Source organism: Myotis myotis, unplaced genomic scaffold, assembly GCF_014108235.1.
Source record: "Myotis myotis isolate mMyoMyo1 unplaced genomic scaffold, mMyoMyo1.p scaffold_m19_p_5, whole genome shotgun sequence".
Classification (NCBI taxonomy): Eukaryota; Metazoa; Chordata; class Mammalia; order Chiroptera; family Vespertilionidae; genus Myotis; species Myotis myotis.
In genome coordinates this window covers 37,970,947-37,996,706 of record NW_023416357.1, presented here as the reverse complement: position 1 = coordinate 37,996,706, position 25,760 = coordinate 37,970,947, and the positions used below count along the sequence as shown (strand labels likewise).

The 25,760-nt window shown below is 43.3% G+C and overlaps 2 protein-coding genes across 11 annotated transcripts in view; one reads left to right on the top strand and one right to left on the bottom strand.

Moving 5' to 3' along the window:
- The window catches only part of MRPS27 (mitochondrial ribosomal protein S27), a 79,320-nt gene extending 76,349 nt beyond the window's left edge, over positions 1-2,971 (top strand). For 7 of the 8 annotated variants that reach the window (XM_036308259.1, XM_036308257.1, XM_036308260.1 and 4 more), the window contains one exon: positions 1,862-2,971. In XM_036308259.1, coding sequence (XP_036164152.1) covers positions 1,862-2,101 — 240 coding nt within the window. In that variant the 3' untranslated portion in view covers positions 2,102-2,971. The remainder of the gene's footprint in view (positions 1-1,861) is intronic. The other variant, XM_036308264.1, reaches the window with a different exon arrangement.
- Positions 2,972-5,943: 2,972 nt separating this feature from the next.
- Positions 5,944-25,760, bottom strand: part of MAP1B (microtubule associated protein 1B) — a 92,461-nt gene continuing 72,644 nt past the window's right edge. For 2 of the 3 annotated variants that reach the window (XM_036308255.1, XM_036308256.1), the window contains 3 exons: positions 14,186-20,684; positions 11,583-11,821; positions 5,948-10,353 (listed from right to left, as the gene is read on the bottom strand). In XM_036308255.1, the coding sequence (XP_036164148.1) occupies positions 10,198-10,353; positions 11,583-11,821; positions 14,186-20,684 (6,894 nt within the window). In that variant the 3' untranslated portion in view covers positions 5,948-10,197. Of the gene's footprint in view, positions 10,354-11,582; positions 11,822-14,185; positions 20,685-25,760 lie in introns of all 3 variants that reach the window. The other variant, XR_004967413.1, reaches the window with a different exon arrangement.

Here is a 25,760-nt window from a genome sequence, read left to right as displayed (position 1 = left end):
AGCAACATTACAGTTATGAAGTAGCAATAAAAATAATTTTATGGTTGAGAACCACTGGTTAAACCCTTGGCCTCTTATTTGCTTTTTCTCATCTATTTTGTGCAAAGAGAAAAAAGTGCTACCCAAAGGAGAACTCTGTGTATGAAGCAGAGACCATTCCCATCCATGCCAGCTGACCCGTTATGTCACTTTGGGGTGAGAGATGGACATTTCGCCAGATTATCACCTTTACATCTTTTCCGTAATTATCATGAACCAGCTGTGAGGTACCTATTTCCCCGTGTTATAAGGGGGATTCTGTTGTACTTTTACCAACTGTTTCTTCCAGTATTCTGTAAGGTCGTTGCTCCACTTCCCTTTTTATAATTTGAAAACTGAGAAAGAAAGGTTAATCCATGTTCACAGAGAATTAACAGTAGAGCTGGCTTAATTCTTTTCCAATTAACTTTGCCTAATTTTGCAGATTTAGAAAGGCTAACAAAACAAAATAAAATCTTCTGAGCCCCATAGATTATCATTTACCATATTCATATTGACCAAGGCTGTCACACCGTTACTGAAAATTACCACCTCTTTCTATTGTTTCTTATATACTTAACCTCAAAGAAAGAAATCAGTGCCTAAATTAAATTCTTAATCCTCACACTTCCAAAAACATTTAAAAAAAATCAGAAAAAGACAAGAGACAAATACTTATTGGCTACTGTCTGTGCATCAGACACCACTGCATTTCGTCTGTCTTCGCTGTGGCCCTGGGTGACAGATGCGGCTCATCCATGTTACAGGACACCGCAGCTGGGAGAAAACAGCCCATAGGCTTTAGACTTGAACAAAAGTTTTCTGACTCAGAGTTGAGTCCTTATTCTGATGTCCCAAGCTGTCTCCTTGGCCTCAAACCCCATGAGTAATGATTTTCATCTTATATTTCCTTGTCTTTCTGTTGCTTCATATTTATTAGTCTCAGGTAATTTGTTTTGGGCCCAATTTTATATGACAGACCCATCACACTGTGCCTCTGGCCACTACCTGAAGCCTGTAGACCTGCTCACATTCCCTCCCCCTGGGAGCAGACCTCCTTGCCTGTGCCAGTGAACTGCAATTGTATGGAACATGGAGATGTGTGGTATAAGCTATAGTTGGGCCATAAGTGGCTCTCTCCAGTGATCTACATCTTGAAGCACTTAAGTAGATTAGTGTTTTTCGTACTTTACTTCTCCGGGAATACAGTGCGAACAAACCCAGCTGCCATTTCCGATGGACTGAGCAGTCAGCACTACAGGCTGACCTGTGAGCGTGGCAGGTGGAGCCCGTGGAGCGCAGCACCCGAGGGAGCTGTTAGCGCGCCATTAGCAAGAAGTCCTTGAATGGCTTCCATCTGTTAAAAGGAACGCGCATCAGGCCAACATTTTTCTCGGTGATTCTGAAGGAGAAGATGTGGAGGGGCTTCCTCCAGTTTATCAGCCACTTCTGCCATTTCGTTTGCATCTTTGAGTTCTTTGTTCTTGGGGTTGGCTGCTTGGTTCAGTGCAGGGCAGGGTGGAAATGTTGATTTGTTATGCCTGTGCTGTCATTGTGGCTTAAAACCAGAAACTAGAGGGAATCACAGCTTATGGAGTTTCATTTACTGTTTGTAAGTGAAGGGGAAGAAATGACATGTAGTACATCTTAGCCAAATGGCTGGGCTGCGGGGAAACAGAGCAAACGCTATCAGTGCCTGGAGGGAAGGCCTCTGCCAGGTTCCCGACAGCATTCCTTTTCCTGCAAGCTGGATGTGTGAGACTTTGCAAGGGACTTACCTCTTCTCCTCCTTATATCCTCCACATGCACGCCCTTCTCCTCGTTTTTCCTTTCTTTCCAACAGGCCTTACATTCCCAGCTTCAGGCTCTGGGCAAAGTTGAGTCAGAGAGCCTTTTGACGCTAACCACCCAGCTCATCAAAGACCAGCTGCCCGCCTGTGAAGCAGAGGACATCGCCACCTACGAGCAGAAGCTGCAGCAGTGGCATCGGGATTTGTTGTACTTGATTCAGAGGGAACAGGAGTTCAGGGAGAAGGCGAAGCAGGAGTACCTGGCTCGACAAGCAGCAAAGGCGGCTGCCTAACAGGGCCCCACGGCCCAGCCCCACCACAGGGACTTCACCAGCCCCATCATGGGTTCACTGTGACCGTGATGGCAGCCTCAGCCTCCCCCATCCGCCTTCTCCTCCTGTAAGCCGTCCACCTGTGCGAGGAACGCCGAGATGTTCTACAGACAGAGGCCTTGTGTCTGCCCGTGCAGGCTGCCCACTCTTAGTTCCAGAGGCTGCGGAACTAGGAAAGCGGTCAGACTGCAGCCACCGGCTACCTCGGAGCTCCTGACAGGGTGCCAGGGTTCAGGTTCCAGTCTCAAGCACAGGCTTTCGAATGGTCTCTCTCCCCCCACCCGAGGCAAACTGCACGTCCTGGGACTTCGGTCCCTTCTCCTCTCTGGGGCCGTCTCCACATTCTCCTTCCCTGTGTCTCACCCAGACCTGAACTGGGAGAAGGTCAGTCAATGGCTTTCAAATTGCAGGAACCTCGGTGGCATTTTAGAATGTACGGACTCTTGAGGAGAAAGCTAGTCTCCTTGGCTGGGAGCTTCTCCGTCATGTTGAGGTACCTTTTTCCAACCCATTGTCTCAGCTCCTTCATTAAGTAGGTCAGATGAGCCTTTTGTGCACCCACACACATGCACGCACACATACAGCTTGTGAACACACATCTCAGAGAAGTTGCAGAAAATCTGGGACAGCATGGGCTCCCAGTGCATGGGAGAATGGGTATTTATCAAACCCTCAGGAGGCCAACATTCCTGAAGTTTCTCTGTGAAAGGGGTTGGGGTAGCTCTTGCTTGCTGTGTAATTTTGCCTTTAAGTGCAGTGTACTCCTATCCTGGATTGCGGTCTTTTATCAACAACCTGTGGAAATAAATGTTCTTGGATTCTTTTGTTGGATTCTGTTTTTTTCTTCTTCTTCTTCTTTTTTTCCTTTAATGTGTTCTTTATCTTTTGAGGAAGGGAGAGAGATATATAGGGAATCTCATCATCATAGTTACTATGATTTTTAGCAACATATTTTCAACCCTTCTTCTCCATTAGACTGACATTTATGGAAGTCTCTGTGTGCCAACAACCCCAGCAACCCCATGAGGGAGGTACCAGGAACCTGTTGTAAATGAGGAACCTGAAACTGCGGGCCTCACCCTGCACATTCCCTCCATATACACCTGCAGTTAGTATCCCACACGGGCCCTCTGCTAGCAAAGCTGAATCTAACTCAGGTAGAGGGCTGTAATCCAAAGCCAGTTCTGACATTTGGTTTATCAAGGGCAGGGCTTTTTCTGCCATTCCCTTAAAGCAAGAGGAAGGTCCAAGATAAATCAAAAGGCACCTTTTTGCCCAGCTGGTGTGGCTCAGTGGTTGGATGTTGACCTGTGAACCATATGGAAAAGGGTAAATGGTGGTTTATGTGATTTTGCTGTCTGAGGATATATACCTGGAACCAGGGTTCTTGAGCCCAAATGAAGCTGCTGTAATGTGACCTCCAACAAGGCAGCGGGATCCAACACCACTGTCCCCATAACCTCGATGGGCCTGTGTGGGTGAGGAAGGGACGGAGTTTAAAATGGGCTCAGGGGGCTTTGGCTTTAGTGACTCATAAGAGCAAAATATGTGGTGTTACTGTCTTTTCATTACATGGTTAGAGCTCAGCTTTTCAGAGTTCTACTTCAGAGCTGAACTTTTCAAACTCTGAGAATGATAAATGTTTTAAATCTTTTTTTTAGAAAATGGGGAAAGAGGAATGCTTTTCAACAGTTTTGTCAGGAAAATTGCCTTTTATTCTAAATAACAGCTTCTTAGCTTGAAAATAACCTTCCTCCCCCGTTGATTTGACCTTTTGGTGATGCCACATGCCGCCCTGAGGATGCCATTACCTTTATGGTGACAGGGATGTCCAAGCCAAAGGTGGTGTTCTTTATGCCGCTGAGACTGTGGCAGTCGCCACTGGGATCTTTGTCTAAAACAAAGCAGTTACTTGGGCTGTGTGTTTATTGTGTAGGAATGGTAGGGGTTCCAAATCCAAGCTGGGCATGTTCATAAACAGTTTGTTACAAAAAAGCATCTGAAAATAAATTCTATTCTGGGCTTTAAAAGCTAGATCGGCCTTAGCTGGTTTGGCTCAGTGGATAGAGCATCGGCCTGTGGACTGAAGGGTCCCAGGTTTGATTCCAGTCAAGGGCATGTACCTTAGTTGCGGGTACATCCCCAGTAGGGGGTGTGCAGGAGGCAGCTGATCGATGTTTCTAACTCTCTCTCTATCCCTCGCCCTTCCTTTCTGTAAAAAATAAATAAAATATATTTTTTTTTAAAAAAAAAAAAAGCTAGATCAAGGACACAAGGACAATTTGTGAAGGCTTTATAAAGGGGACCTCACATCCTTTGTTATACCCGGTGGTAGGAGGGTTTTGGTTGCTATGACGCTTCCTCTCTGCAGAGCTCAACATCTTAATCCATAAAACACCCTCTAAGGTGAATGTGCCTAAGGTAGAATGTGAAATGGAACAGGTACGGTGACCAAACTGAGGGCTCTAGGGACTGAGGGGTCTCCTGGGACACAGGATGTTCAATCACAGGGCAGTCCCAGCAACCCTGGAGGGTCAGTCCCCCTAGGTTCAGGCCAGAAAGCCTTTCTGAGACGGGATAGCCTGACAGTGGAGTAAACTATTTACTTAAGGTTAATCTGATGCCATTAAAATATTTTGGTGATTTCCCACCCTGAGTTTTCACATGTTTGCTTAACCCTTCCATTTCTGGAGGAATTTCAGAATCCCTTCTGGCAAATAGTGACTTCTAATGGGACGGGTCAATGAAGCCCATGGTTTGGAGGCACAGTGTAAGATCAAAAGGAGTGTGTGTGACAAAGGAACATCATTGATTCAGGACAGACCCATGGCCAAAAGACCATCCCTGAAGACAGAAAGGCCATGTCCTAGAGGTCACTGTTGAGCACTCTGCGGGCACAGTTTCGGTGCCACATGGAGGGAACTGAGATGCCAGGCCGTCCACTCTGTGCTCTGCCGTTCTGAGCAGTCCAGGCCCCCAGATACACTGACCCTGCCCTTCACTGTGCTTCCATGTGAGCTGCGACCTCCGCCTGGAATTTACTCTCTGTCCAGCGCACCCACACACCTGTTCTCAGCTTAGAGAGAACAGGTGCTTTTCCTATGGTCACCATAGCTTGCCCTTGAACTTGGGGACCCCTGTCACCCCAATTAGGGTAGCTTTGTTCACCTTTAAGTCCTCACAATATTACCTACTGCTGGGTATTGAGTAAAGGTACAAGAATGTGAATGACTATGAGGAATTCCTCCTTTTTTCAGGTACTTCATGCATAATCACTTTTCTGAAATAGCTTTTAGTTCCTGGGTGTCAGTCACATCCACAGGGTATTCTGCTACTTACATAGAGCTTACTCTGTAACTGCGCAGGAAACCAAGAGAAGGCGTTGGATGTAATTGCTGAGTAAGATGGCCTTATAGAGCCCAGAAAGTCAGTCTTGGGAGGGCGATCCAGTGTGACCATCTTGTCAAAGCCTTTCCTTCACAGGTGAGAAAAGAAACTCCAGACAGGGATAAAGTGAGAGGCCACGCACCCAGGTGTGGCAGAGCTGGGAGTAACCCTCCCAATACCCCCCTCCAACTACACTGGTATATTTACTTTTTCTTTTCACGCAATGTTAGTTGTCTCTTTCCCTCACGTCCCAGTTTCTGTCCTAAGACCCCAATGTCCTGGTTATACAAGATAACAAGACAGCAGTTATCAGGATCCTCTCTGAGGTTTGCTGCCCCCTACTCCCCCCTGACCATAGATGGCAAATCCCAACTCCCGATGAGCCAACTCAGCAACACAAAACATAAGACAACACACACCTGAACTTTTGTATTTTATTGTGGAACTGCGGTGTTTTTTTTTTCTTTTACATCAAATATCCTCAATGGAAGAGGGGATATTGCACACAAATATCATAAAAGCACTACATATTACTTCCACTGGAAACTAATTTTCTACATTAGATATGACTGGATAGGATAGAAGTGATGCAGGATTATAAGACATAATACCATACACAGCTGCAGACTGACACAAACACCATTCAGAACAAGAGAGAGGAGGGGGAGGTGCCTCTCTGCCAGGCTCAAGACCACCTCATTCCAGGGCCAGGAAGAGAAGGGCTGCCTTCTGCACGCAGGTGCCCCGGACCTGGCCCTGGGCAGGGTGTTCCCGAAAGGGCAGATGGTCTGGATGCCTCATCTCGATGGTCCGGCTCTGGGAGCTCCAAACAAGTGCAGAGAAGCTATTTTGCCCCTTCCTTTGCAGTTTTTGATGCTGCCTTTTAAATCAAGAAAGTCACAGATTTTTTAAAATAGCAAATCGTTTTAATACCAGGTGAATAACCTAATTGCTTTCAAAGAAATGCTCATCCTTAGGCTGCTTTTGGTGTGTTGTTCAGTTGGTTAGAAGATAAAAGCTTACAGTTCCTTTCAAATGGAAGCAGGATCTTTTCTTCTACATCTGAAGCGCAAAAAAAATAAGGTTATTAAACCTAACTCACAATGTCATCACTGAGCAAGAACCTCCTGTGACAGGCAGGTGACTAAGAAGCAAGAAAAGCAATTCAGAATCATAGAACAGCTCCCGAGAGCTGAAATTTGGTAATACAGGAACAATGGAAGGTGGTAAAATTTCCAATTAGCAAATGATTTAACCTTATTAAATGACTATTGAAAAGCTTCTAAACTGCATAAGCTATTGGAGACACTTAAAACATTCATATACACTGGGGAAACCATTCACTATGATATGTAAGGTTACGAAAAAAAAAATTTTTTTAACTCCATGGAAAATGGTGTTTGGGGAGGGGGGTCAGTCATTGTATCCAGTCCCACAAGGCTGAGAAAGCATGCACGAGGGTTGGGTTTTGAGAAAGGGGATAGAATTAGTTAAAATTGAAAATGGAGGGTCATCTCTAACATTTAGTCTCTGTAGAATTTTGCTTAAGAATACTACCAAAAAGGTCATGATCATGAGTGCTAGCTCGATGGAATCCCATCACTTAAAGAGTATAAATTCCTTCCACTCAAATATCCCATCTACACAATTGGATCAAGTAACCGGCATGAATACAGCTCCTAGAAGTCTGTGTCAATCTTTAGCTCTCACCATGAATGTACATGGTACATTGTGATGGCTCATGCTAAACTAATTGTGTATTTATGGAATCAGCAAAATTAGGTTAGTCACCCAGGTAGAGAAGGTTTCTGGAAGGACAGGAGCAACCTGTAATGCAAATATTGGTTTTCCTGGTAGACTTGGGCTCTGTGGTCATCACTGAGAACAATGAATGGAGAAAGGTACTGATATTTCATAGGGAAAAGACCAGCTGTATATTTTTACAAAGACCAGCTTGTATATGTTTCCCTTAAATCCCAAAACAAAATTAAAAAAAAAAAAGGAGTGGGATAGAATCATTATAATTGAAGATTGGTTATAATTCTCCTAAAATGTTTGTGTATTTTAAAAGCAAAATAATGTACATGTTAAATAAATTTAGTTTGAGAAATTGGAGAATAATTCCATCTTCTATCAAAGAAAAGTCAACCAGAGGTCTGGATTTGGCAAGAAGACTGGGAATCTATTCCTGTTCCCATGCATTATGTGGGCTAACTCAACCCCCAATCATTAAATAATTGTCTTGGGTATCTTAGGTTGGCTCATTAAATAAGTTTGAAGCAGATGAGTTTATGCTCAAATTCATTTTTGTCACAATGAGTTTTCCATCGTGCGGTAATTTTTTGTACCCTTAATGTGTTGTTATTAAGGACTTGGGGGGGAAATGGAGTAATAAATAAAAGCTGCATTTCTAGAGAAACCTAAAAAAAATAGAATATTAATTTTTCTTAAAAAAATTAAACATTTGAAAATGTAATTCACAGCATTAAGTAGACTGCATAGGTCCTCAGTGAATGGACCCTGAAGAAGCATTGTTTAAACCCTCATAGTAGTTAGCAGTGCAAAACATACACTTATCAGACAAAAATAAACTAAAATGTTACTTTTGAAATAAATAAAATGAGGTCATTGTTCACTACTCCGTAGATCTCAGAATCTGCGGGAAACGCCACATGACAGAGCACAGCACAGTCGTCACTGAGAAGTTTGCCACACCAGAACACCGGGTGATGGATCTGTCACTCGAAACCTGACGTCAGTTTGAATCATGATCTGGCTTCCCAGATTCATAGTTCAATGATGGGAATGATCTCTGAACTCTACACGATGAACAGTAGGAGTTGGGAATTCATTTGTTTTCAATGTATTGTTTTTTATTTATTTTTTCCAGAAAAGAAATCCCAAAGCAAATTTTCGCTAGGGTTCTTTGAACTTGTCTTGGCTCTTTTACCTCATGGTTGAAGATCTTGAAAGAAGAATGTAGGATATCACTGGGTGATGCAGAAGCCTGGAAAAGTAGCCTACCACGCCATTCTCCCCACTCTCAAATAGCACATACTCAGATTTTTATGTTATGGGAAGCAGGGTGGGAGGGATCACTTCCTGGCAGTTGTGTGTTTTAATAAATATTATCACTGCAATATCTGACTTCAATCTCACCAGAACTTCAAAAAACATTATTCATTTTGTCTTACAAAACACTTAAAAAAAAAAACTGTCACTTGAAAATTTTCTTTGTATTTTCCTGCAAATGAAAACATTTATTTAAAAGTTCTTCTATGAAAGGTCCTGACATAGCTAAAAAAAAAAAAAAAAAAATCTTCTGTACACTTGTTCCCATAATTATACTGAACTTAACAAAAAATGGAAAAAAAAAGCCAATGTAAGACAAAGGAAGGTAAATACTGTACACTTGCTGAAAACCTCTTCCACCATATGATTCAGTTTTCCCAGTTCTGATCATAGAAGCCACTTCAATCCTGAACTTGCAGTAGTAAAGAAGCTATTAAAGGCTCAACGTGTTTGGCTGAGGGGCCACAGGGGCACTGAGGTGGTAAACCACACACATGACTCAGCATCAAACTGTTGCACCAATCAGATTGGCTTCTAGTACCCCCCACACCCGCACACACATGCTCCTGTAACTGGAGTAGCTATAATCCTACACGGATGTTTTATACGCTTGCTGTCTCGCATTAAAAAATAATAAGTGCATCAAGTATCTTTGTACATTCAAGTCACTTTCTAAGGCAAATTGTCTACTGTATGTACTCCCAACTGCTTTGGTATTTGCTTGTTGATTGGGGTGGAGTTGGCTGTTTCCGCATGCAGGTTAATTGACTCAGAGTGGACTAAGTGGGTACACAGATGCTGGGAGCATGCCTTAGACCAATCTACTCGTGTGTTGGAAGAGTCAAAGTTCCGAATGGGGTTCAAAGTGTGTCCAATCTACACTCACTACGTTATGTCGTGTGCAGCCTTCAAACTGAAGGAGCTTAATTAAAGCATGAAAATCTCACATGCCCTCATAACAAGTTTTGCTCTTTTTGTGTTCTTCCTGCCAGCTTGTTTTAGAAAATTAAGACCCTTTTTGATGACTCAGACTGCCACAAGTTGAAAATTTTGCATATATAGACTACAGAATATAAACTGCCTAAGAAAATGCAGACCAAATTATTGGTTATTTTCTCTTCCTTACCCCACCCTGTTCTCCCTTTTCCTCCTCTGGGTATCTCACCAGCCCTCTCTACCATTATATCTCCTTCCCTTGCATTCTTTTTCTTTCTCAATTCTCTCTCTCTCCTGCATTCTCTCTCTCTTCCTCTCTCTTTCTCTTGCTTTCTCTCTCTCTCTCTAAGACAAATGCCTCTACCTAGCAGAAGTCAGTTGAGTTTGCTAGTGCGTGAATTCCAAATGTTCAGCAGAGATGAACTAGGGTAGGTCATTTTGCAGTAACTTGAACCCTATTGTGGGAATACTGTTACTTCCCTTAGCAATCAGCAAAAACTGAGAAATACCAGTGACTTGCACCACCATGACACAGCATAGCGTTTGGCAGGTAACAGTTCAGTGACTTATTTAGATGAATTGACTTTTTAGAAAAAGTAGTTTCAAACTGAAGAGTTTCTGGAAACAAAGTTCAAATCCTGTGGTGTGGCTGGCCTTGGTCTTTACAGTTCGATCTTGCATGCGGGGAAGGATTCATCTTGCATAACCACGGTGCTGCTGCTTGCTAGAACCATGATGTTGAGGTCTTGCTGTTTCTCATGGGTCTCCTGGTACCATTCCCTCATCACCTCGGAGTCATGAGTTGGGATCAGGGTCACCTGCAGGGAGAGAGCAAAATAACTGCTTGAGGGCAGAGCTAGAAATCAGATAAAAAAAATAGAACAACAATAAGGTATTAATCAATTAGAGAGAAGAAGGGTAAAGAAAGGAAAATTTTATATTTTCCTCAAGAAATGCAAAGGACTTTTCAACTGACATTTTCTATGAACCAGAATAAAGCTGCAAGAAAATATCGAGATTTTGGGGGGAAGTTGAAGACTGGAACCAAAGGCAACTAATGACCAGTCAATCGGTTCATCTATATTCATCATCAATTTCTCAATTCTTTAGTGTTAAAGGAAGAAGTGCTTCTGCTAAGGAGGAATTTCTGTATTTCCTTTAACACACTTGGTGAATTTTGCATCAAGGACAATGCATATTTAATGCAAGGAGCTTTGGTTATTATTGCAGCTCAAAGCTTTCTACTGTGTGTAACTAACATTTTGTCCTGAGAACAAAAATTTGTATCTTTAATTTGTGGGGGAGGGGGGAGAGTGATAGAGGAGCGATATGGGTGGGTGGATGGGTGGGTTTGAATAGTAAAAATTCCATCCAGAATTCATTAAGAGGCCACTGGTGCTTGATTAGATTTCGTATGATTAACTAACAAACAAATCTATTTACTATTATGCAAAAACAGTTTACTAGGTGACTTTGCAGACAAGTAAAACTTAGATAAGCGAAGATCACAGCCAAAATAATAGAGTGGTCCGTGGCCAGTCATGTTGGTGAGGTGGGAATATCCTGTTGACTACCATCTTTAGCAATGCCCCTCCTGTAGCATTTCACATGGACAGCTACTTTTCTACTTGGCCACACTGCTAGCTTTGGTCTATTCATGAAACACAAGGGAGTAAAGACAATTCCTTAGCAATTCTCACACAGAAATATGACCACTGTGATTCATGCACACTTACTCTTGATTTATTAGCAGGAAGGACAAGTAATCTTGGGCCCATTTGGCAGGTAAATGAATTACGCCTGCCTTAGTTAGGGTGGGAAAGTGGCTTTCCTCCCAGGACATGGCTGTTACTGGTAGCAAGAATAATATTTTAGACTATCTTCTGTGTGTGAAATCCACTCTGTCCTCAGGATATTTCACGTGTGACAGACCATGAGCACTACATGTGGATCCACAATCACAACGATGCCTCCTTACACACGACTCCTTCCCTCTGCCCTGGGCACAGCTCCACGGGCTGTGCAGACACTGTCCTGGAGCTCTTACCTGCATGTTGCTGCCCCACTGGGCCTTCCCTTCCAACAGGGCATCCAGGACAGCCCGGCTGGGCTCCTCGGCAGCAGGGTCATTCCCACTCACCACGTAGTAGGACGACCTCACTCTCTTGAAAAATTCAACATCAACATTCTTACTATTGCTGTGGTTGGGAATATAGCACAGGTCCAAGTACACAGGTGGGCCTGGAGGCACAGCTGAGGGCTTGGTTGTCTTGGTGGTCCCTGGTCCTTTGGCAAATAGACAAAGAGAAAGCCAGGGTCACAGGAATGCGAAGAGACCCCCAGACCCAGGACACCTCCCCTACTCATCCACAAGAAGGTCCACAGGACGTGCAAAGGGAGACTGGGCATCTCCCTCTCTCTGGTAGAGGGCATTTTAGCCCTGACATTTAACCATTTTGATCTGCATTTGGTAAACCACAGTTAAGCAATGTTAGTAATTCATGTTAGGAACTCATTTGAAAGCAATATTGCCCATAGCTGAATATTATACCCTAACATTTGACCTAGAACCTGGTTTAGATCTTAACTTTGTATGATTTCCAAGGCCCTCAGCACCTCAACTTCATTCATAAACTGTTGAAAGGTCACTTTCCTTAGCACAATACTCTCAAAAGTGAGACACTTCTCCCTAGACAAGGCGGGATACCAAACTTAGTGAGAGGAAGGTTCAGAAAGACTAGGCTTTCTCTAGCCAATCAGGACATACCAAACTGGTGAAAGGGGTATGTGGTTGCCAGAATTCCCAGTCTAAAGTCAAAAAAGCCTGGGCAAAGTGAAGATTCAAATTAACCCCAGAGTTTCTTGGCATCTTGTTAGGTGAGCTGGCTTCCTGACTTGTTCTAGTCAGAAGGTTTAAATGTTTTGAAACATTAATAGAACTAGCATTCTAAGGCAATGATTCCTCACCCTGGCTGCATAATTAGAATCAACTAATACTTATTAGTACTTTATTCTTCATACTGATGTCTAGGCCCCACACCCCAAAGTCTAACTTAATGGGGCTGGGGTGGAGGCCTGGGCACCACCATCTTTTAAAAGCACCCCAGGTAATTCTAATGTGCAGCTGGTTTGAGACCACTGCTAAGTCATTCTACATATTTAATCCTATTTCCTTTCTCCATAGGATGTTTAAAGACAGTCACCCGGAGTCAAAACCACCAGTGAACTCCATCAACTGTCCAGTTTCATTTTTAAGGTTTTGGGGGAGTGGTGAGAATCAGCCAAGCTGATATCTGGATACACTGACTCATTTTAGTCATCTGAGCTGAAAGCCCTCAAATATCCACGTGTAGACCTCCCAAAGACTCTGACTTACAGCAGAAGTTTGTGAGGTACAGGTTTTTTAATAATTAAAAATGCCTGGCCCTAGCTGGTTTGGCTCAATGGGTAGAGCATTGACCTGCACACTGAAGGGTCCCAGGTTCGATTCCGGTCAAGGCACATGCCTGGGTTGCAGGCTCAATCCCCAGTAGGGGTTTGCAGGAGGCAGCCAATCAATGATTCTCTGTCATCATTAAAGTTTCAATCTCTCTCTCCCTCTGCCTTCCTCTCTGAAATCAAAAATATATATATATATATATATATATATATATATATATATATATATATTTTAAAATACCTACAATTTCCCCTTGTACACTAAATTGCTACCATCAACACCCAATGAATGTCACTCATACAGAAGCACAAACTGAGGGAACTGACAGAAGTTTACCCAGGTTTGTTTTAAAAATCAATTAATAGTGCAATTTTGTCTTTTTAGAGATCTGTTGGAAAAGCATCTTCATGCTACAAAAATGAAGCCATCTGAGACCTATTCCATCAAAAACCCAGGTATTGCTGAGAACTTGATAAATCTGAGAATTAAGACCAAAACATGAATGATCAGAAGTCAGGCATATTGCTCCTGCCATGTGCAATTTAATCCAAAATAGAATTCTGAGTCTCAGTTAGCAAGACTGTGAGGTAAGGGGGGTATAAGAAGAGCCTTTGATGCTCTTCTCTCAATTTGTTCAGAATACCCACTGGCTGACTGAAATTATGGTATTTGTTGGCCAATAAGAAAACAGCATTGTCTTTAATGGAGATGTAGCTCTAGCTTGGTGATTTTTTTTAATTAAAAATTTTATAATTTTAATTTTAAAATGTTATAATTTAAAAAATTTTTAATTAAAAATATTAAATCTAAATCTTGGGCCTATAGTGAACATTCCAGGGTTGGCTTAGAACTCTAGTTCTCCCTAGGCCTTTGGGAACTCTGTCACCTGAGCTTCATTCTGGGGCCAGCATGGCTGAAGCCATTGCCAATACCATCTTCCAAAAGAGCCTGAAACACTTCCTTGGTTCTGAAGACTTAGAACAAAGCTGCAGTTGCTGTGTTGCAGAATGAGCTGCTCTGGGCCATTTACTGAGCTGTCCCCAAGCTTTCGGACAACACTGGGCTGAGATTGATACCTTCAGGCAGAAGAGATAGTAAAGGGGAGAGCACCCAGTTGTGCTCTCTCGTCTTCCCAGTACAAAGTCAAATGGAAAGCCAACAGCTCCAGTTAAAAGTGGGATGGCTGTGGGATGCCAGCACCTTCCACCTACCTGCAGTTGCAGTCTTGACTGATTTGGATGCGGAGGCATTGGCGGCATTCTTGGTCTCCTTGTCTTTCTCTTCCCCACGTGCAGCTTTGACCTCAGGTGTGGTGGTAGGTTTTGTTGCTTTTTCCACCGATTCCTTCTTCTTAGGAGAAGCCACTCTGGACACCTTATCTGAGGATTCTTTCAAGCCCCCTGGTTTGGGTGAAGCTGCAGAGGGCTTGGACTTCCCATCACTCTTTTTGACAGGCGAAGATGACTTGGTCTTTGTACCTGGCTTTTTGGTTTTGGTCTTCTCTTTCAGGTCTTTCTTCAGAGCTTTCCCCAGGTTCTGCTCATTGGCCAAGGCCTCTGGGTCCATCATGGACACATCAGGGTGGCGTGGAGAAGGGCTGCGGTCCTGCATGGGTGCTGGAGGTGGGTCCATGTGTTTGTATGTGACGGTTTTGTCTGTGGGGATGGTTTCTGATTCATCTTCAGAGTCAATATTTGCATCAGCTGTGATGGAGGGGCACTCTTCAGTCTCTGGCGGGACATCGGAGTCAGTCTGAGATGGGGCCGACTCGCTGACTGAGGTGGGAGGGGTTTCATCACATTGTCGCCCCTGTGGCTTTCCTCCTGGAGGCGGTGGGGCCCCCCCTGATTGGGTGAGGGGCCTCTCGGATTCTTCAGTTGGCTCTTCACTGGCAAACCACTCGAGAGGATTGGGATTAATGAAGGAGGGTGACAGCTCTGTCTTGGGATGTTTGTATTCACAGGAGGACACAAGGCATAAGTCAACATCCTGGCGGGCCTCTGAGGGGGACTTCTCTGTAGTGTAGCACTGGTCTGAAGTCTCATAGGAATATGTATTCCCCTGGGGGGTTCTAGTGATTTTCTCTGAAGTCTCATAACAGTATGTGGAAGCATCCGGGGTTCGTGTAGTTTTTGTAGATGTCTCATAGGTGTAACTTTCAGACTCAGGGAAACTGGAAATTTTCTCAGTGGTCTCATAAGAGTAGCTGGAATCTCCAGGTGTGTTGCCACCATCTTCAGAGTCATCATAGCCATTGCTGATGTCATCCAGCAGTCTACTAGACCTCTCAGTCTTTTCGTAGCTATACCCACTCAATTCAGGGGTTCTTGTTGTCTTCTCACTTATCTCATATGAGTACCCACCCTCTTCGGGGGCCCGTGTGGTCTTTTCAGTAATTTCATAGGCAAAGCCACCATCTTCTGGAGTCTTGGTGGTTTTCTCAATGGTCTCATAGGAATAGCCACTGTCACTTGGGGCTTTAGTGGTTCTCTCTGTCTTCTCATAGTAATAGCCACCCTTATCTGGGGTTCGGGTGGGTTTCTCATAAGACTCGTAGGGGTAACCTTCTTTATCTGGGGAACTACTTGTTTTCTCAGGCTTCTGGTAGGCATAGCTGAAGTCACCAGGTGTCTTCCCTCCATTATCCTTCTCCACACCAGGTGTGGTCAAATCTCTATTCAAGGCTAGATGGCGTTGCATCGTATCAAATAGCATCGAGGCACGGAAGCCATAGGGCTCTGTGGATGTTGCTTCCATTGATGGAGGAGCAGAAGTATCATAAGCTGCTATGTTCTCTTTGACTGCAGAGGTAGAATCTGAAAAACTAGGTGAATATAAAGGAGAGGACTCTCTCGGGGTGAGTGGAGAAATATCAGATTTTGGTGATAAAGTCTCTCCTTCCAGATTTCGCACTCTTTCAGAGGTGAGTGAGGCATATAAGGATATATCTCTGGGAGGAACAACATCAGATAGAGTATCTTCTTGGAGAGGAGAAGCTATCTGAGAAGGAGTATGCGCAGAAGAGGTGGATGGGGAGGCCTCGACCTGAGACACTGAGATGAGCTCTGAAAGATCATTATCTTGGGTGTAGGATGGCTCCTCCATTGGTGCTATCTTATGTGATAAACTAGAGTCCTGCATGTCAGAAGGACTGTAGTCCACCTCAGTTGGCCCATTTTCAGTGATGTGAAGCACACTTGCACCCATTGTAGGGTGATCTGGAGACTGTCGACTAAAGTCCATTGCAAGGGAGTGCTCAGGAGATTCTTGACCAAATTCAATAGACATCGAGGATTGTTCAGACCTATGATCTTGAACTGGTGTCCTGGATTTGGCTGTTTTAGGGGAAAAGTCTGGTGGAGAAATAGACATTGGTCTTGGGCATTCTTCTTTAGATGGAGACATTTCTGTTTCCTGAAAAGTGGTAGGCGTTTGCACGACAGACACGGAAAGGGAGTCGTCTACTTCTGTGGAATGGGGGGAACCAACCTCAGCATGCAAAGAAGGAGACACGTCATCTGTTGTTGGCTCTGGAAATGAGCTTGTAGCCACAGAAGCTGTGGAGACTGAGGCCACACCCTCCATATGAGAGTATGTGTCTTCCGCTACACCTTCATCAACAGGAGTAGCTGACTTGTCTGAAACAGTACCTTCAGAAATGGACATCTTAGTGTCTTCTTTAAAAGATCCAAACTGACTAACATCTATTTGTGTAGGAGAAACATCTCCTCCTAACTTTCTTTCATCTAAAGCCAGTCCTGATTGAGAGCTCATGGTTTCAACATTGTCAGTTTTCTTTTGTTGACCAAAGTCTTCCTTTATTGGTATAAAGTCTGTGCTTTTCCCTTGCTGTTTGTCTTGGAAGAGACCAGTGGAAGTCATGTCAGAAACTGGACTTATTTGGTCTGGAAAGCCTTGTTTTCCATTCTTTCCTTCAAAGGGGCTTTCAGTGTATCTACTAGGAGCCTTGTGATCAGCACTCAGAAAACTTTCATATGCAGACTCGGATCCAATTAGGGGAGGGCTCCGTAAAGGAGACAAGACTTTTTCAATAGGAGACTCCGAGTCAGGAACAGGTTCATCCATGGGGCTTATGGAAGCCCTTTCATTCTCATCTTTGGCTTCATTGAATTCAAAGCTCACTGGAACTGCTGATGATTTTTCAATGACTTCTGTGGGAAGGTGACTGGTTTTCTCATCAGTTGGAGACTGGTAGTAAGGTGTGTGGCCAGCACTGCCAGTCACAGACTGAGATGGAGACACCACTTCCAGGGTCTTATCCTCGGGACTAGCACAATGTTCTTCAGCTACTTCTTGGGTCACTTCAGGAGACACTGGGACTGCTTTTGTCTTTGCTGAGACTTTAATCTCATTGGGTGTCAGAGAAAAGTTCACACTACGTTCACCCAGGGGGGTCTTTTCTAGGGGTGATGGTGGAGACGGGCTCAGGGATGGGCTCTTGGGTGGACTAAGTTTTTCATCTGAAACTGCTGAAACAGTGTCTTTGATCACCAACGTGGCTTTCCTGTCTTTCTCTTCAGCACAGTAAGCATCACGTAGAACAGATTTGCTAAATTTGTCTTCCTCCATGGATGAAGGTGGTGAGATGGTGGAGGCTGAAGCATTGTAATCTTTCCCATCAGTGGCATCTGTTTTTGACCCTTCAGATAATCCATTGAGTGATGTGACAGCAGGTTTGGTGTATTCCTGAGAATACAGCAAAGACTCGTATTTGGTGATGTTTACAAATTCTTGAGATGGGGATTCTGTCTCCTCATTGTTGGTCTCATCACTCATCACATCGCGAGGAGTAGACATCTCATCCATTGGAGTGGGCTCACTGGATATCTCAATGGTAGACTGAGTGTAGCCAGAGGTGGCAGTGAATTCTTCAGGCTGATCTTCTCGATTCTCCTCATCAGAAGCAGTGGCCTCACTTTCCGAGCCTCCAGGCAAAGTCTCATCCTGAATTGTAGATGCAGGTTCCTGGGCAGGAGACTGGGCTCCCTGTTGCTTGGTTGAAGTGGTAAGGAATCCATACTGATCCTCAGCACCACTAGCCTCCGCAGCCTTGTCAACCACAGCCATCACATAATCTTCAGCTTCAGCTTTTTCGGGCTCATATTCTTCCTCTCTGGCATCCTCAGCTTTGTCCTCCTCATCCTCCTCCTCCTCAGATTGTTCAGCCTCTCCTTTCTCCACTGCCTCATCCATGTCTTCTTCTGCTCGGTCATCACCACTGGCCACAGACTCCCTCTTCTCCTTGATGTGTGCATCTGCCTCAGCCTTAGCACTTTCCTCCTCCTCCATGAGGCTGTGCTTGGAGGTGCTCACACACACATTTTCTTCACCATCCTCTTCTGGCTCCTCAGCCTCTTCAGTTTCTGCCTTCTCTTCATAGTCTCCAGTCTCTGAAGATTCTTCAAAACCTGCTCCTTCATCTTCAAATTTTTCTATGTCCTCCACCCCTTGCTTCTCAACTGGCTCCAGCTCCTCTGGTGTTTGCTCACATTCACCCTCCCCTTCGGTGGTGGTGATTCCCTCATCAGGGGACTCGGCAGAACCTTTGACTTCTGTCTCTTTTTGAATGACATAGGCTTCGACTGGCTCAGTTGCCTTCAGTTTCTCTTCATCTTCAATCAGCCCCAGCTGAGGCTTGATGTCTTTTGCTACATTGACCTCTTCAGCCTTTAGTTCTTCAAAGTCCTTGGTTAGATCCTCAGGGGATGACATAAGGGACCTCTCAGCTTCCAGTTCTTTGGCAGGGCCAGTGGCTGCTATTCCAGCTGCTGCCACCACGGCCGCTGCAGTGGCCACAGTGCCAATGGCTGCTGCTGCAGCCTCTGTTGTCTTGCCTTCCTTCTTAATGACTTTAATTTTACCCTTCTCCTTTGGCTTCCCGGCAGCAGGAGAATCTTTCTTGGCAGATTCTTCCTTCTTAGGTACTTTTGGTTTTAATGCAGCTGGTTTCTTTGCTTCAGATAGAGGAGTAGATGATTTCTTTACATCTTTAGGAAGTTTCTTAATTTCTTTTTTGGGTTCCTTTTCTTCCTTTTTCATTTCTTTCTTTTCTTCCTTCTTAACTTCCTTCTTGGCTTCCTTCAGGGGTGTTTCCTTCTTAACCTCTTTCTTGGGTTCTTTTTTCTCTTCTTTCTTGATTTCTTTTTTTACTTCCTTTTTCACTTCTTCCTTTTTTGGTTTTTCCTCCTTCTTGATAAGTGTTTTGTCCTCCTTTTTAGCCACTTCTTTCTTTGGCTTTTCCTTCTCCTCTTTCTTCTCTTCAGACTTAACTTTTGTTTCCTTTTTCACCACCTTCTCCTTGGTGACTTTGGGTTTGACATCTGTGGCTTGCTTTTCAGCCACCTCGGCTTTCACCAGAGGCTGTTCTTCTTTGATAGGCACCTCCTTTTCGGTCACTGGAGGTTTGGTCTCTGTTTTTACTGGCTTGTCTTTTTTCACTGTTACCTTTTCTTTGCTTTCCACCTTGGGTGGCTTTTCCACGTGATTTGCTTTTGTGACCTCAGGAGTTTCTTCTTTAGACTCCTTTCGCACAGATTTGCTGGCAAGTGGTTTTGTGGCTGGCTTCAGACTTTCTCGGCTTTCAGCCCTCTGTTTCAGTTTTACTTGTTTCACAGCAGGAGCAGCCACCTGGCCAGTTAGATCCTTCTGGGTGGCCAGTGGCTGTTTCAGGAAGTCTAAATGTTTGAGCTTTTCCAGTCCCTCCAGAATATTGTATTGGGTGCTGTTTCCAGGAAACAGGACTCGGATGATTTTCTCTGCAGGGTTTGCTGGATGCCATACGATCAAAGACGAGACTGAGGTTAAGTAGGAAATTGGGATATCTATCTCTTGACCATTAGGCAGCATAAATTCAGCCTTGTCTTTGTTGGTGCCAGTCCACTGCTGCATAAAATACTGCATTTCCTTGCTGCTCTTGACTGGGTTAAGCACATACATCTCAAGTTTACCAACTCCCATTTTTTGGAAAAGAATGACAGGATCAATGGTGTTGCCTACGCTTCTGAACAGAGGTTCTGGTTTCATGGACAATTTGTTTAGGTACTGGAGAGTGAAGCAAGCTTCTTCTATGCTTCTCTTCATCTTGATGTTTGGCTCTGGGTTTTTCAGATTTTCTGGGACATTGAGAAATACAACTCCTAAATCAGGGGAGATGAGGTTTTTCATCCAGTCACTGTTGGTGGTGGAGCCTTGGGACTGTTCTTCCTCAAGCTCTGCGATTTTCCGCTGCAGCATGCTGTTTATTCCAGGCAAATTGTCATCCCCAATGTGGGTGAGCAGGATGGAGTCTACGCGGTCCAAGTGTCGGATGAGCTTCCAGAAGCAGGATTTTCTTTCTGACCCTCCATTGATGAGCATATTGAACCCATTCACTGCAAACAAGGCAGAATCACCTCTCCCTCCTGGAAAAATGTAGCAACAGGGCTTGGAGAGCTTTAGAAAGCCACCCGATGTGGGGGGTTCCAGGATATCAAAGGGAGATGGGACTTCCACTGATTCTGAGAGATACTCAGTGAACTCGGAAAGTCCTTCCATTTCTGGCAATATAGAAGCTGAGTTGAGTTTAATATTGATGAAGTCTTGGAGATTGTGTCTGTCAAGGTTGGAGTTCTTCCAGTCCCCTTCTTCAGGACAGAAGAGGGTTAAACTAGCTTTGTTGGCAGGATGGGTGGTACTCAGTAATTCTCCAATCTGGGATTTAAAAAAATAATAAACAAAGAAAGAAAAGGCTTAAGTGAATGTTATCACTGACCCACCATCTCCATGTATTACTAGATATTATAGGATCATTGGATGAACCAAGGACTGACTTCAGGGATGCTGGTTGTTTAAATTCTGAAACATTTCCACAATGGTAGGTGAACAGCCTCCATCCTGACCACCCCACACACTGCTCCCATATGCCTCAACCACCTCCCAGAACACCTCTACATAATCTTTCTTGTGCAGCAGGAGAACTCCAGAACTCTGGTCCAGTTCTAAGACCAGTGACCATTTGGAAGATCAGGGCCTGTGCTACAGTGGTTATGAAATACTTTGATATTACAGTGGGGCATGCAGGAGGCAGCCTCTCCCTTCCTCTCTGGAGAATAAATATGGGGAAGGCTATGTGAGTCATTTCACCACTGATATAAAAGATTTTCTTTTATTCTGCTGGGCTTGGCAAAAAGGCCTGATTGATACATTGAATGAATTTAGTTTTGGTTCACTTATTGTTGTCTACTTTTAGAATTTTGTAGGTGTAAAAGAAAAAAGTTTGGTGTGCTTTCTTCCCCTCCGCCCCCTCGGGAGACAAGGAAGTTATGGATTGCTCCTTATTACAAAAAAGTATTGGTCCTGGCATCAGTTCACACTATTTAAAATATCAGTGGTTCTGCCTGGCTGTGATGGCTCAGTGGATTGAGCATCATCCCATGGACCAAGAGGTCCTGGGTTCAATTTCCCATCAAGGCACATGCCTGATTTACAGGCTTGATCCCCAATAGGGGCACGCAGGAGGCAACCAATCAATGAGTCTCTCTCATCATTGATGTTTCTATCTCTCTCCCCCTCTCCCTTCCTCTCCAAAAATATTTAAAAAAATATATCAGTGGTTCATCCAGCAGATTCTCTACAAATATAAATACTTTTATTGAAGCCGTGATGATGAAAGCAACTGGGCCATTATACAGCAAGCATCCCCATTTATCCCCATTTACTCATGTTTTAATCCAAAGTGAGACATTCTACTCTCTCACAACTCCTGTTCTTCTCAGGGCAAGCTGGGTATGAGTGGCTAAGATCAAATGTGGCTTAAAAAGGTGAAGGGATTAAGAAGTACAAATTCGTAGTTACAAAATAGTCACCGGGATGTAAATAAAGTGCAGCACAGGGAATAGAATCAATAATATTGTAATAACTATGTATGGTGCCAGGTGGGTGCTGGGGGGAGGGGGCACTTTGAAAAGTATATGATTATCTAACCACTATGCTGTACATCTGAAACTAATACAGAATAATACTGAGTGCAAACAGTAATTTAAAAATATTATTTTAAGAAAAGAAATAGTTGACCATAAATCAGAAAAAAAAATTGGGGGCTCAAATGTTTTTTAACACATTGTTTAATACTTCCCATAGGACAGGAGTGCAGAAGAGCAAATTGTGACCAAAACAGAGATTGTGGTTCATTGAAAATGTATTTTTGTCTCATTCCATATGATGGCCATATGTTTCATGGTCTTAGCTTACTACGTAGTAAGGGAGAATCACGCCATAAACTCCGGTCTTCTTTTGGCTACAGCAAAGCTCATAAGTCAGCCCAGAGATTCAAAAAGAGCTCCTGACCTTGAAGGCAAATTATGAAGGGCAAAGCAAAGATTCCATGTGGTCCAGGCATCCTTGAGCCAGCAGGTCTGAACTCTCACCTTCTAGTTTTAGATTGATTTCCTCTGTCTCATACAACCTTCTGGATACCAATATTTGAGGCTACCAGTGCATGTGCATAGAGTAATTTATAGAATCTGATTTTTTCTACCTAAGATTGCAGTAAAATAGCCATTTTTGTTTTGTTATGTCTATTTGTCCCACATTTTATATGAAGGGTCTCAAAATAGCAAAATAATAAATCTTTGATTTTGCTGTTTCCTCTGATTTGATCATCTCCTATAAAAAGGATAGGAATCAACTCTTTTGGAAGCTAAGAAAACTGAGAAAGTCAAAGGTAACCATCGTGGGTAATTGTTGCTCAAATTATTTTCTGGCCAAAGCAAACATGAACACTACATATGGTTTCTTGTCCAATAATTAGCATAAACCTTCATCACCACCACTATAGCACAATTAGGAGTCTCTCAATCCTAATTTTCATACAGAGAACATGCAAACTATTCGTGTTTTATAATACATTTTAGAGGAGAAATCTAGACTAACTCACCTGCTGACTCTTCTTTTTTTTCAACTGCTGACTCTTTAACAGTGAAATTTTAAATTTTCGTCTATTTTAATTTTTGAAATTCCACCCTTACTAAAGGGTGTGGCAGCCCAAGGGTTTGATCCTGCTGTGTGTAGGAGGTATTCAATCACTAGCTCTTTTTATAAGATTTGTAATCACCAAGTTCAAAGAGTAGGTAAAAAGACTCGAGGAATACCTCCCCACCTTCTATCTTTTCACCTCTATCCAGACAGCCTATAAAATGAAGGCAATGACCCCAAAAGAAAACAAGGTTACAGAGAATTCTGAGGAAGTCGAGGACAATGAAAAACAGCAAAGAGGCTGGTGAATGGGAAACTATGATTTATGGGAGAAACAGAAAAAAAAAGTCAGCATTGCTGGACAAGTTTCTTTTCAGAGAGGGAAAACTCCATCTCTCTGAAGAAGCAGTGGCAGGATGAAACAAAAATGCAGAGACTGAGCAGAGCCCTTCAAGAAGGAGAGATGAATGGACTAGGTAAAAAGGAACAACTACTGCAGCAAGTGTGTCAAACTCAAAGGCTAATACGGGCCAAATAAACGAGGCATGTGGCCCGCAGGCCGTGAGTTTGACATGCTTATTATACTACAGACTTGGAGCTACACAGAGGAAATGAACTCCCTGCTTCCCCCTGAGCAGCCTCCAGGCCTCTACACCAACATACACTCTAGAGACCAAGCACCTCAAGGGCAAAGGTTGGGTCTTACAAGTGTCCAGCCCATAGTGGCACTCAATCAACATTCACTCAATTATCAGATGAGAGCAATAAGGAGGATCCAACAAGCGGGCAGTGGCAAGGGAACTTGTGTCTAGGTCTTAGACTAGGAAACTGAGGCTTCTAAGAGATTGGAAATCATCATCAAAGTAAATGGTAGCTATTATAGCCCAATATGCGAAAAGTTCCTGAATAGGAGGAAACACATGTTGTATCTCTCTGTATCATAGTTATCTATGTTTCCCCAGCATATCATCAGATTCAACAGATGTTTCCTGAACTGCACTGAACTTGATCAATTCAATACGTGCTGTCCTGGAGTGGACACTTGAGAAGTGATGTGAGCCTGCTCATACTTCTCAAGCACACTGATTGCTACTCTCCCCTTGTTCTTACAAAAATGGATGAGAGACATGACTGGAAGAAATATTGCTCAGGGCAAAGATAGTCTTTTTGTCCACTTCTTTTTCTAATTAAATGCAGGCATACTGGAAAAGGACGGAAAATAGAAGAAATAAATTACTTTAGTGCAGATAATATTAATGAAATATGATTTGAATTTCTAAGCCATGGCCTCCTAACTGCATTTCCTTTTTTGATTAGGTTACTTGCTTGGCTAATGAGGAAATACAGCGGACTGCGTATCTCTGCAAGACATTTAACAGGATTTCTGAACAGTGTGATAGCAAAATCAGGTGGATTTGTATGAAGCTATATATACAGTGCTGCTTAGTGTCAACCTGGGAAGAGGTTTATGGTGGGCTGCCTCAGGGCTCAGTTATGTCATGTCGTGTATTGACCTGGATAAAAATGAAGACATGATTATCAAATCTGTGATGGCATGAAAATGCGAGGCATGGCAAAATGTGGGATGGCAGAGTTCAGACAGTTACAAAAGCTCTGGACGTTAGGATGATGATGGCTAAGTCAACTGTAACAGGGTGGTGTTCTAAAGGGATAAATGTGGGGTCCAATAAACCAGCTGGCTAAAGTGCAGGATTTGGAGAGGTGGCTTAACAAGAATATCCATAGAAAGGACTCGGGGATGTTATTTGACAGTCAAATGGATTTAAATAAAGCTACAGAAGCTTAAACTTCAAGGCCCCTCACTGGCATGGGCACCTCCAAAAGCCTTGTAATTGTATATTAACAATTTTGTTTTTTTCTTAAAAGGAGTTCCCAAATCATGTAATTACAGAGCTCCTCAAAGCCTGCACCCTCTCCCCATTGATATTTAATTGTGGATGGTAACAGTCAAAAATTACTTTTAGACTTACTTAATAGAACACTGTATTGAAAACTATAGTCATCGGCTCTCACAACACACCTGGTCAATGACCCCCGGAGTATGGTGTCCAGGGTGAGTCATGGCATTTTAGAGAAACTAGACCATAAACAAATAAGCAAACAAATTGAAAGAGGTCGCCTTACTGGCTCCTTCCTCTTCTAATACACTGCTCCTTCTAAATTACTTCATCTATTTTCTCATATGCTGATGGCTACCAAATTAACATATCCAGCCCAACTCTTAGTTCTCTGAGCTCTGGGCTCATATATCCAAGTTGGCGTCTGATAACACCAAGGCACTAAAGCATGACCAAGACTGAACTCCTGAATTTTCCCCATACCCACTCCATCTTCCCTTCCTACCAATGAAACAAGTTCGAAGGACAGTGACCAGGGAATACAGGGAATCTTTAATATCTTGGTTTATGTAGAACAGTGGGTGGAACCGAAAATGATTATTAATCTGGAAGAAAAAAAAATTGGCATTGCCAGTGAAGAGTGTCTAAGACAGTGTCAGGTGGAATAGGGATTACAGTTCTTCCTTGAAGATACAATGAGACAAATAAGGAAAAACTTTCTAACAGAGAATGAAAAATGTCCCCAGGAGATGATGATTTCACCATCCTTGGATTTCAGGAAGTGGTAGGTTAGCCAGATGACTGTTTTAACTCTGAATTCTGATTTGGAAGTTGACCTCCAATGACTAAGACTCCCAAAACCTGAAGCTCAAAATGCACTGATAACTCTATTTTTAAGTCCTTTTTTAAAAAAACTATTCTCATCCAAAAATGTGTCATTTTTGTTTTTCCAAAA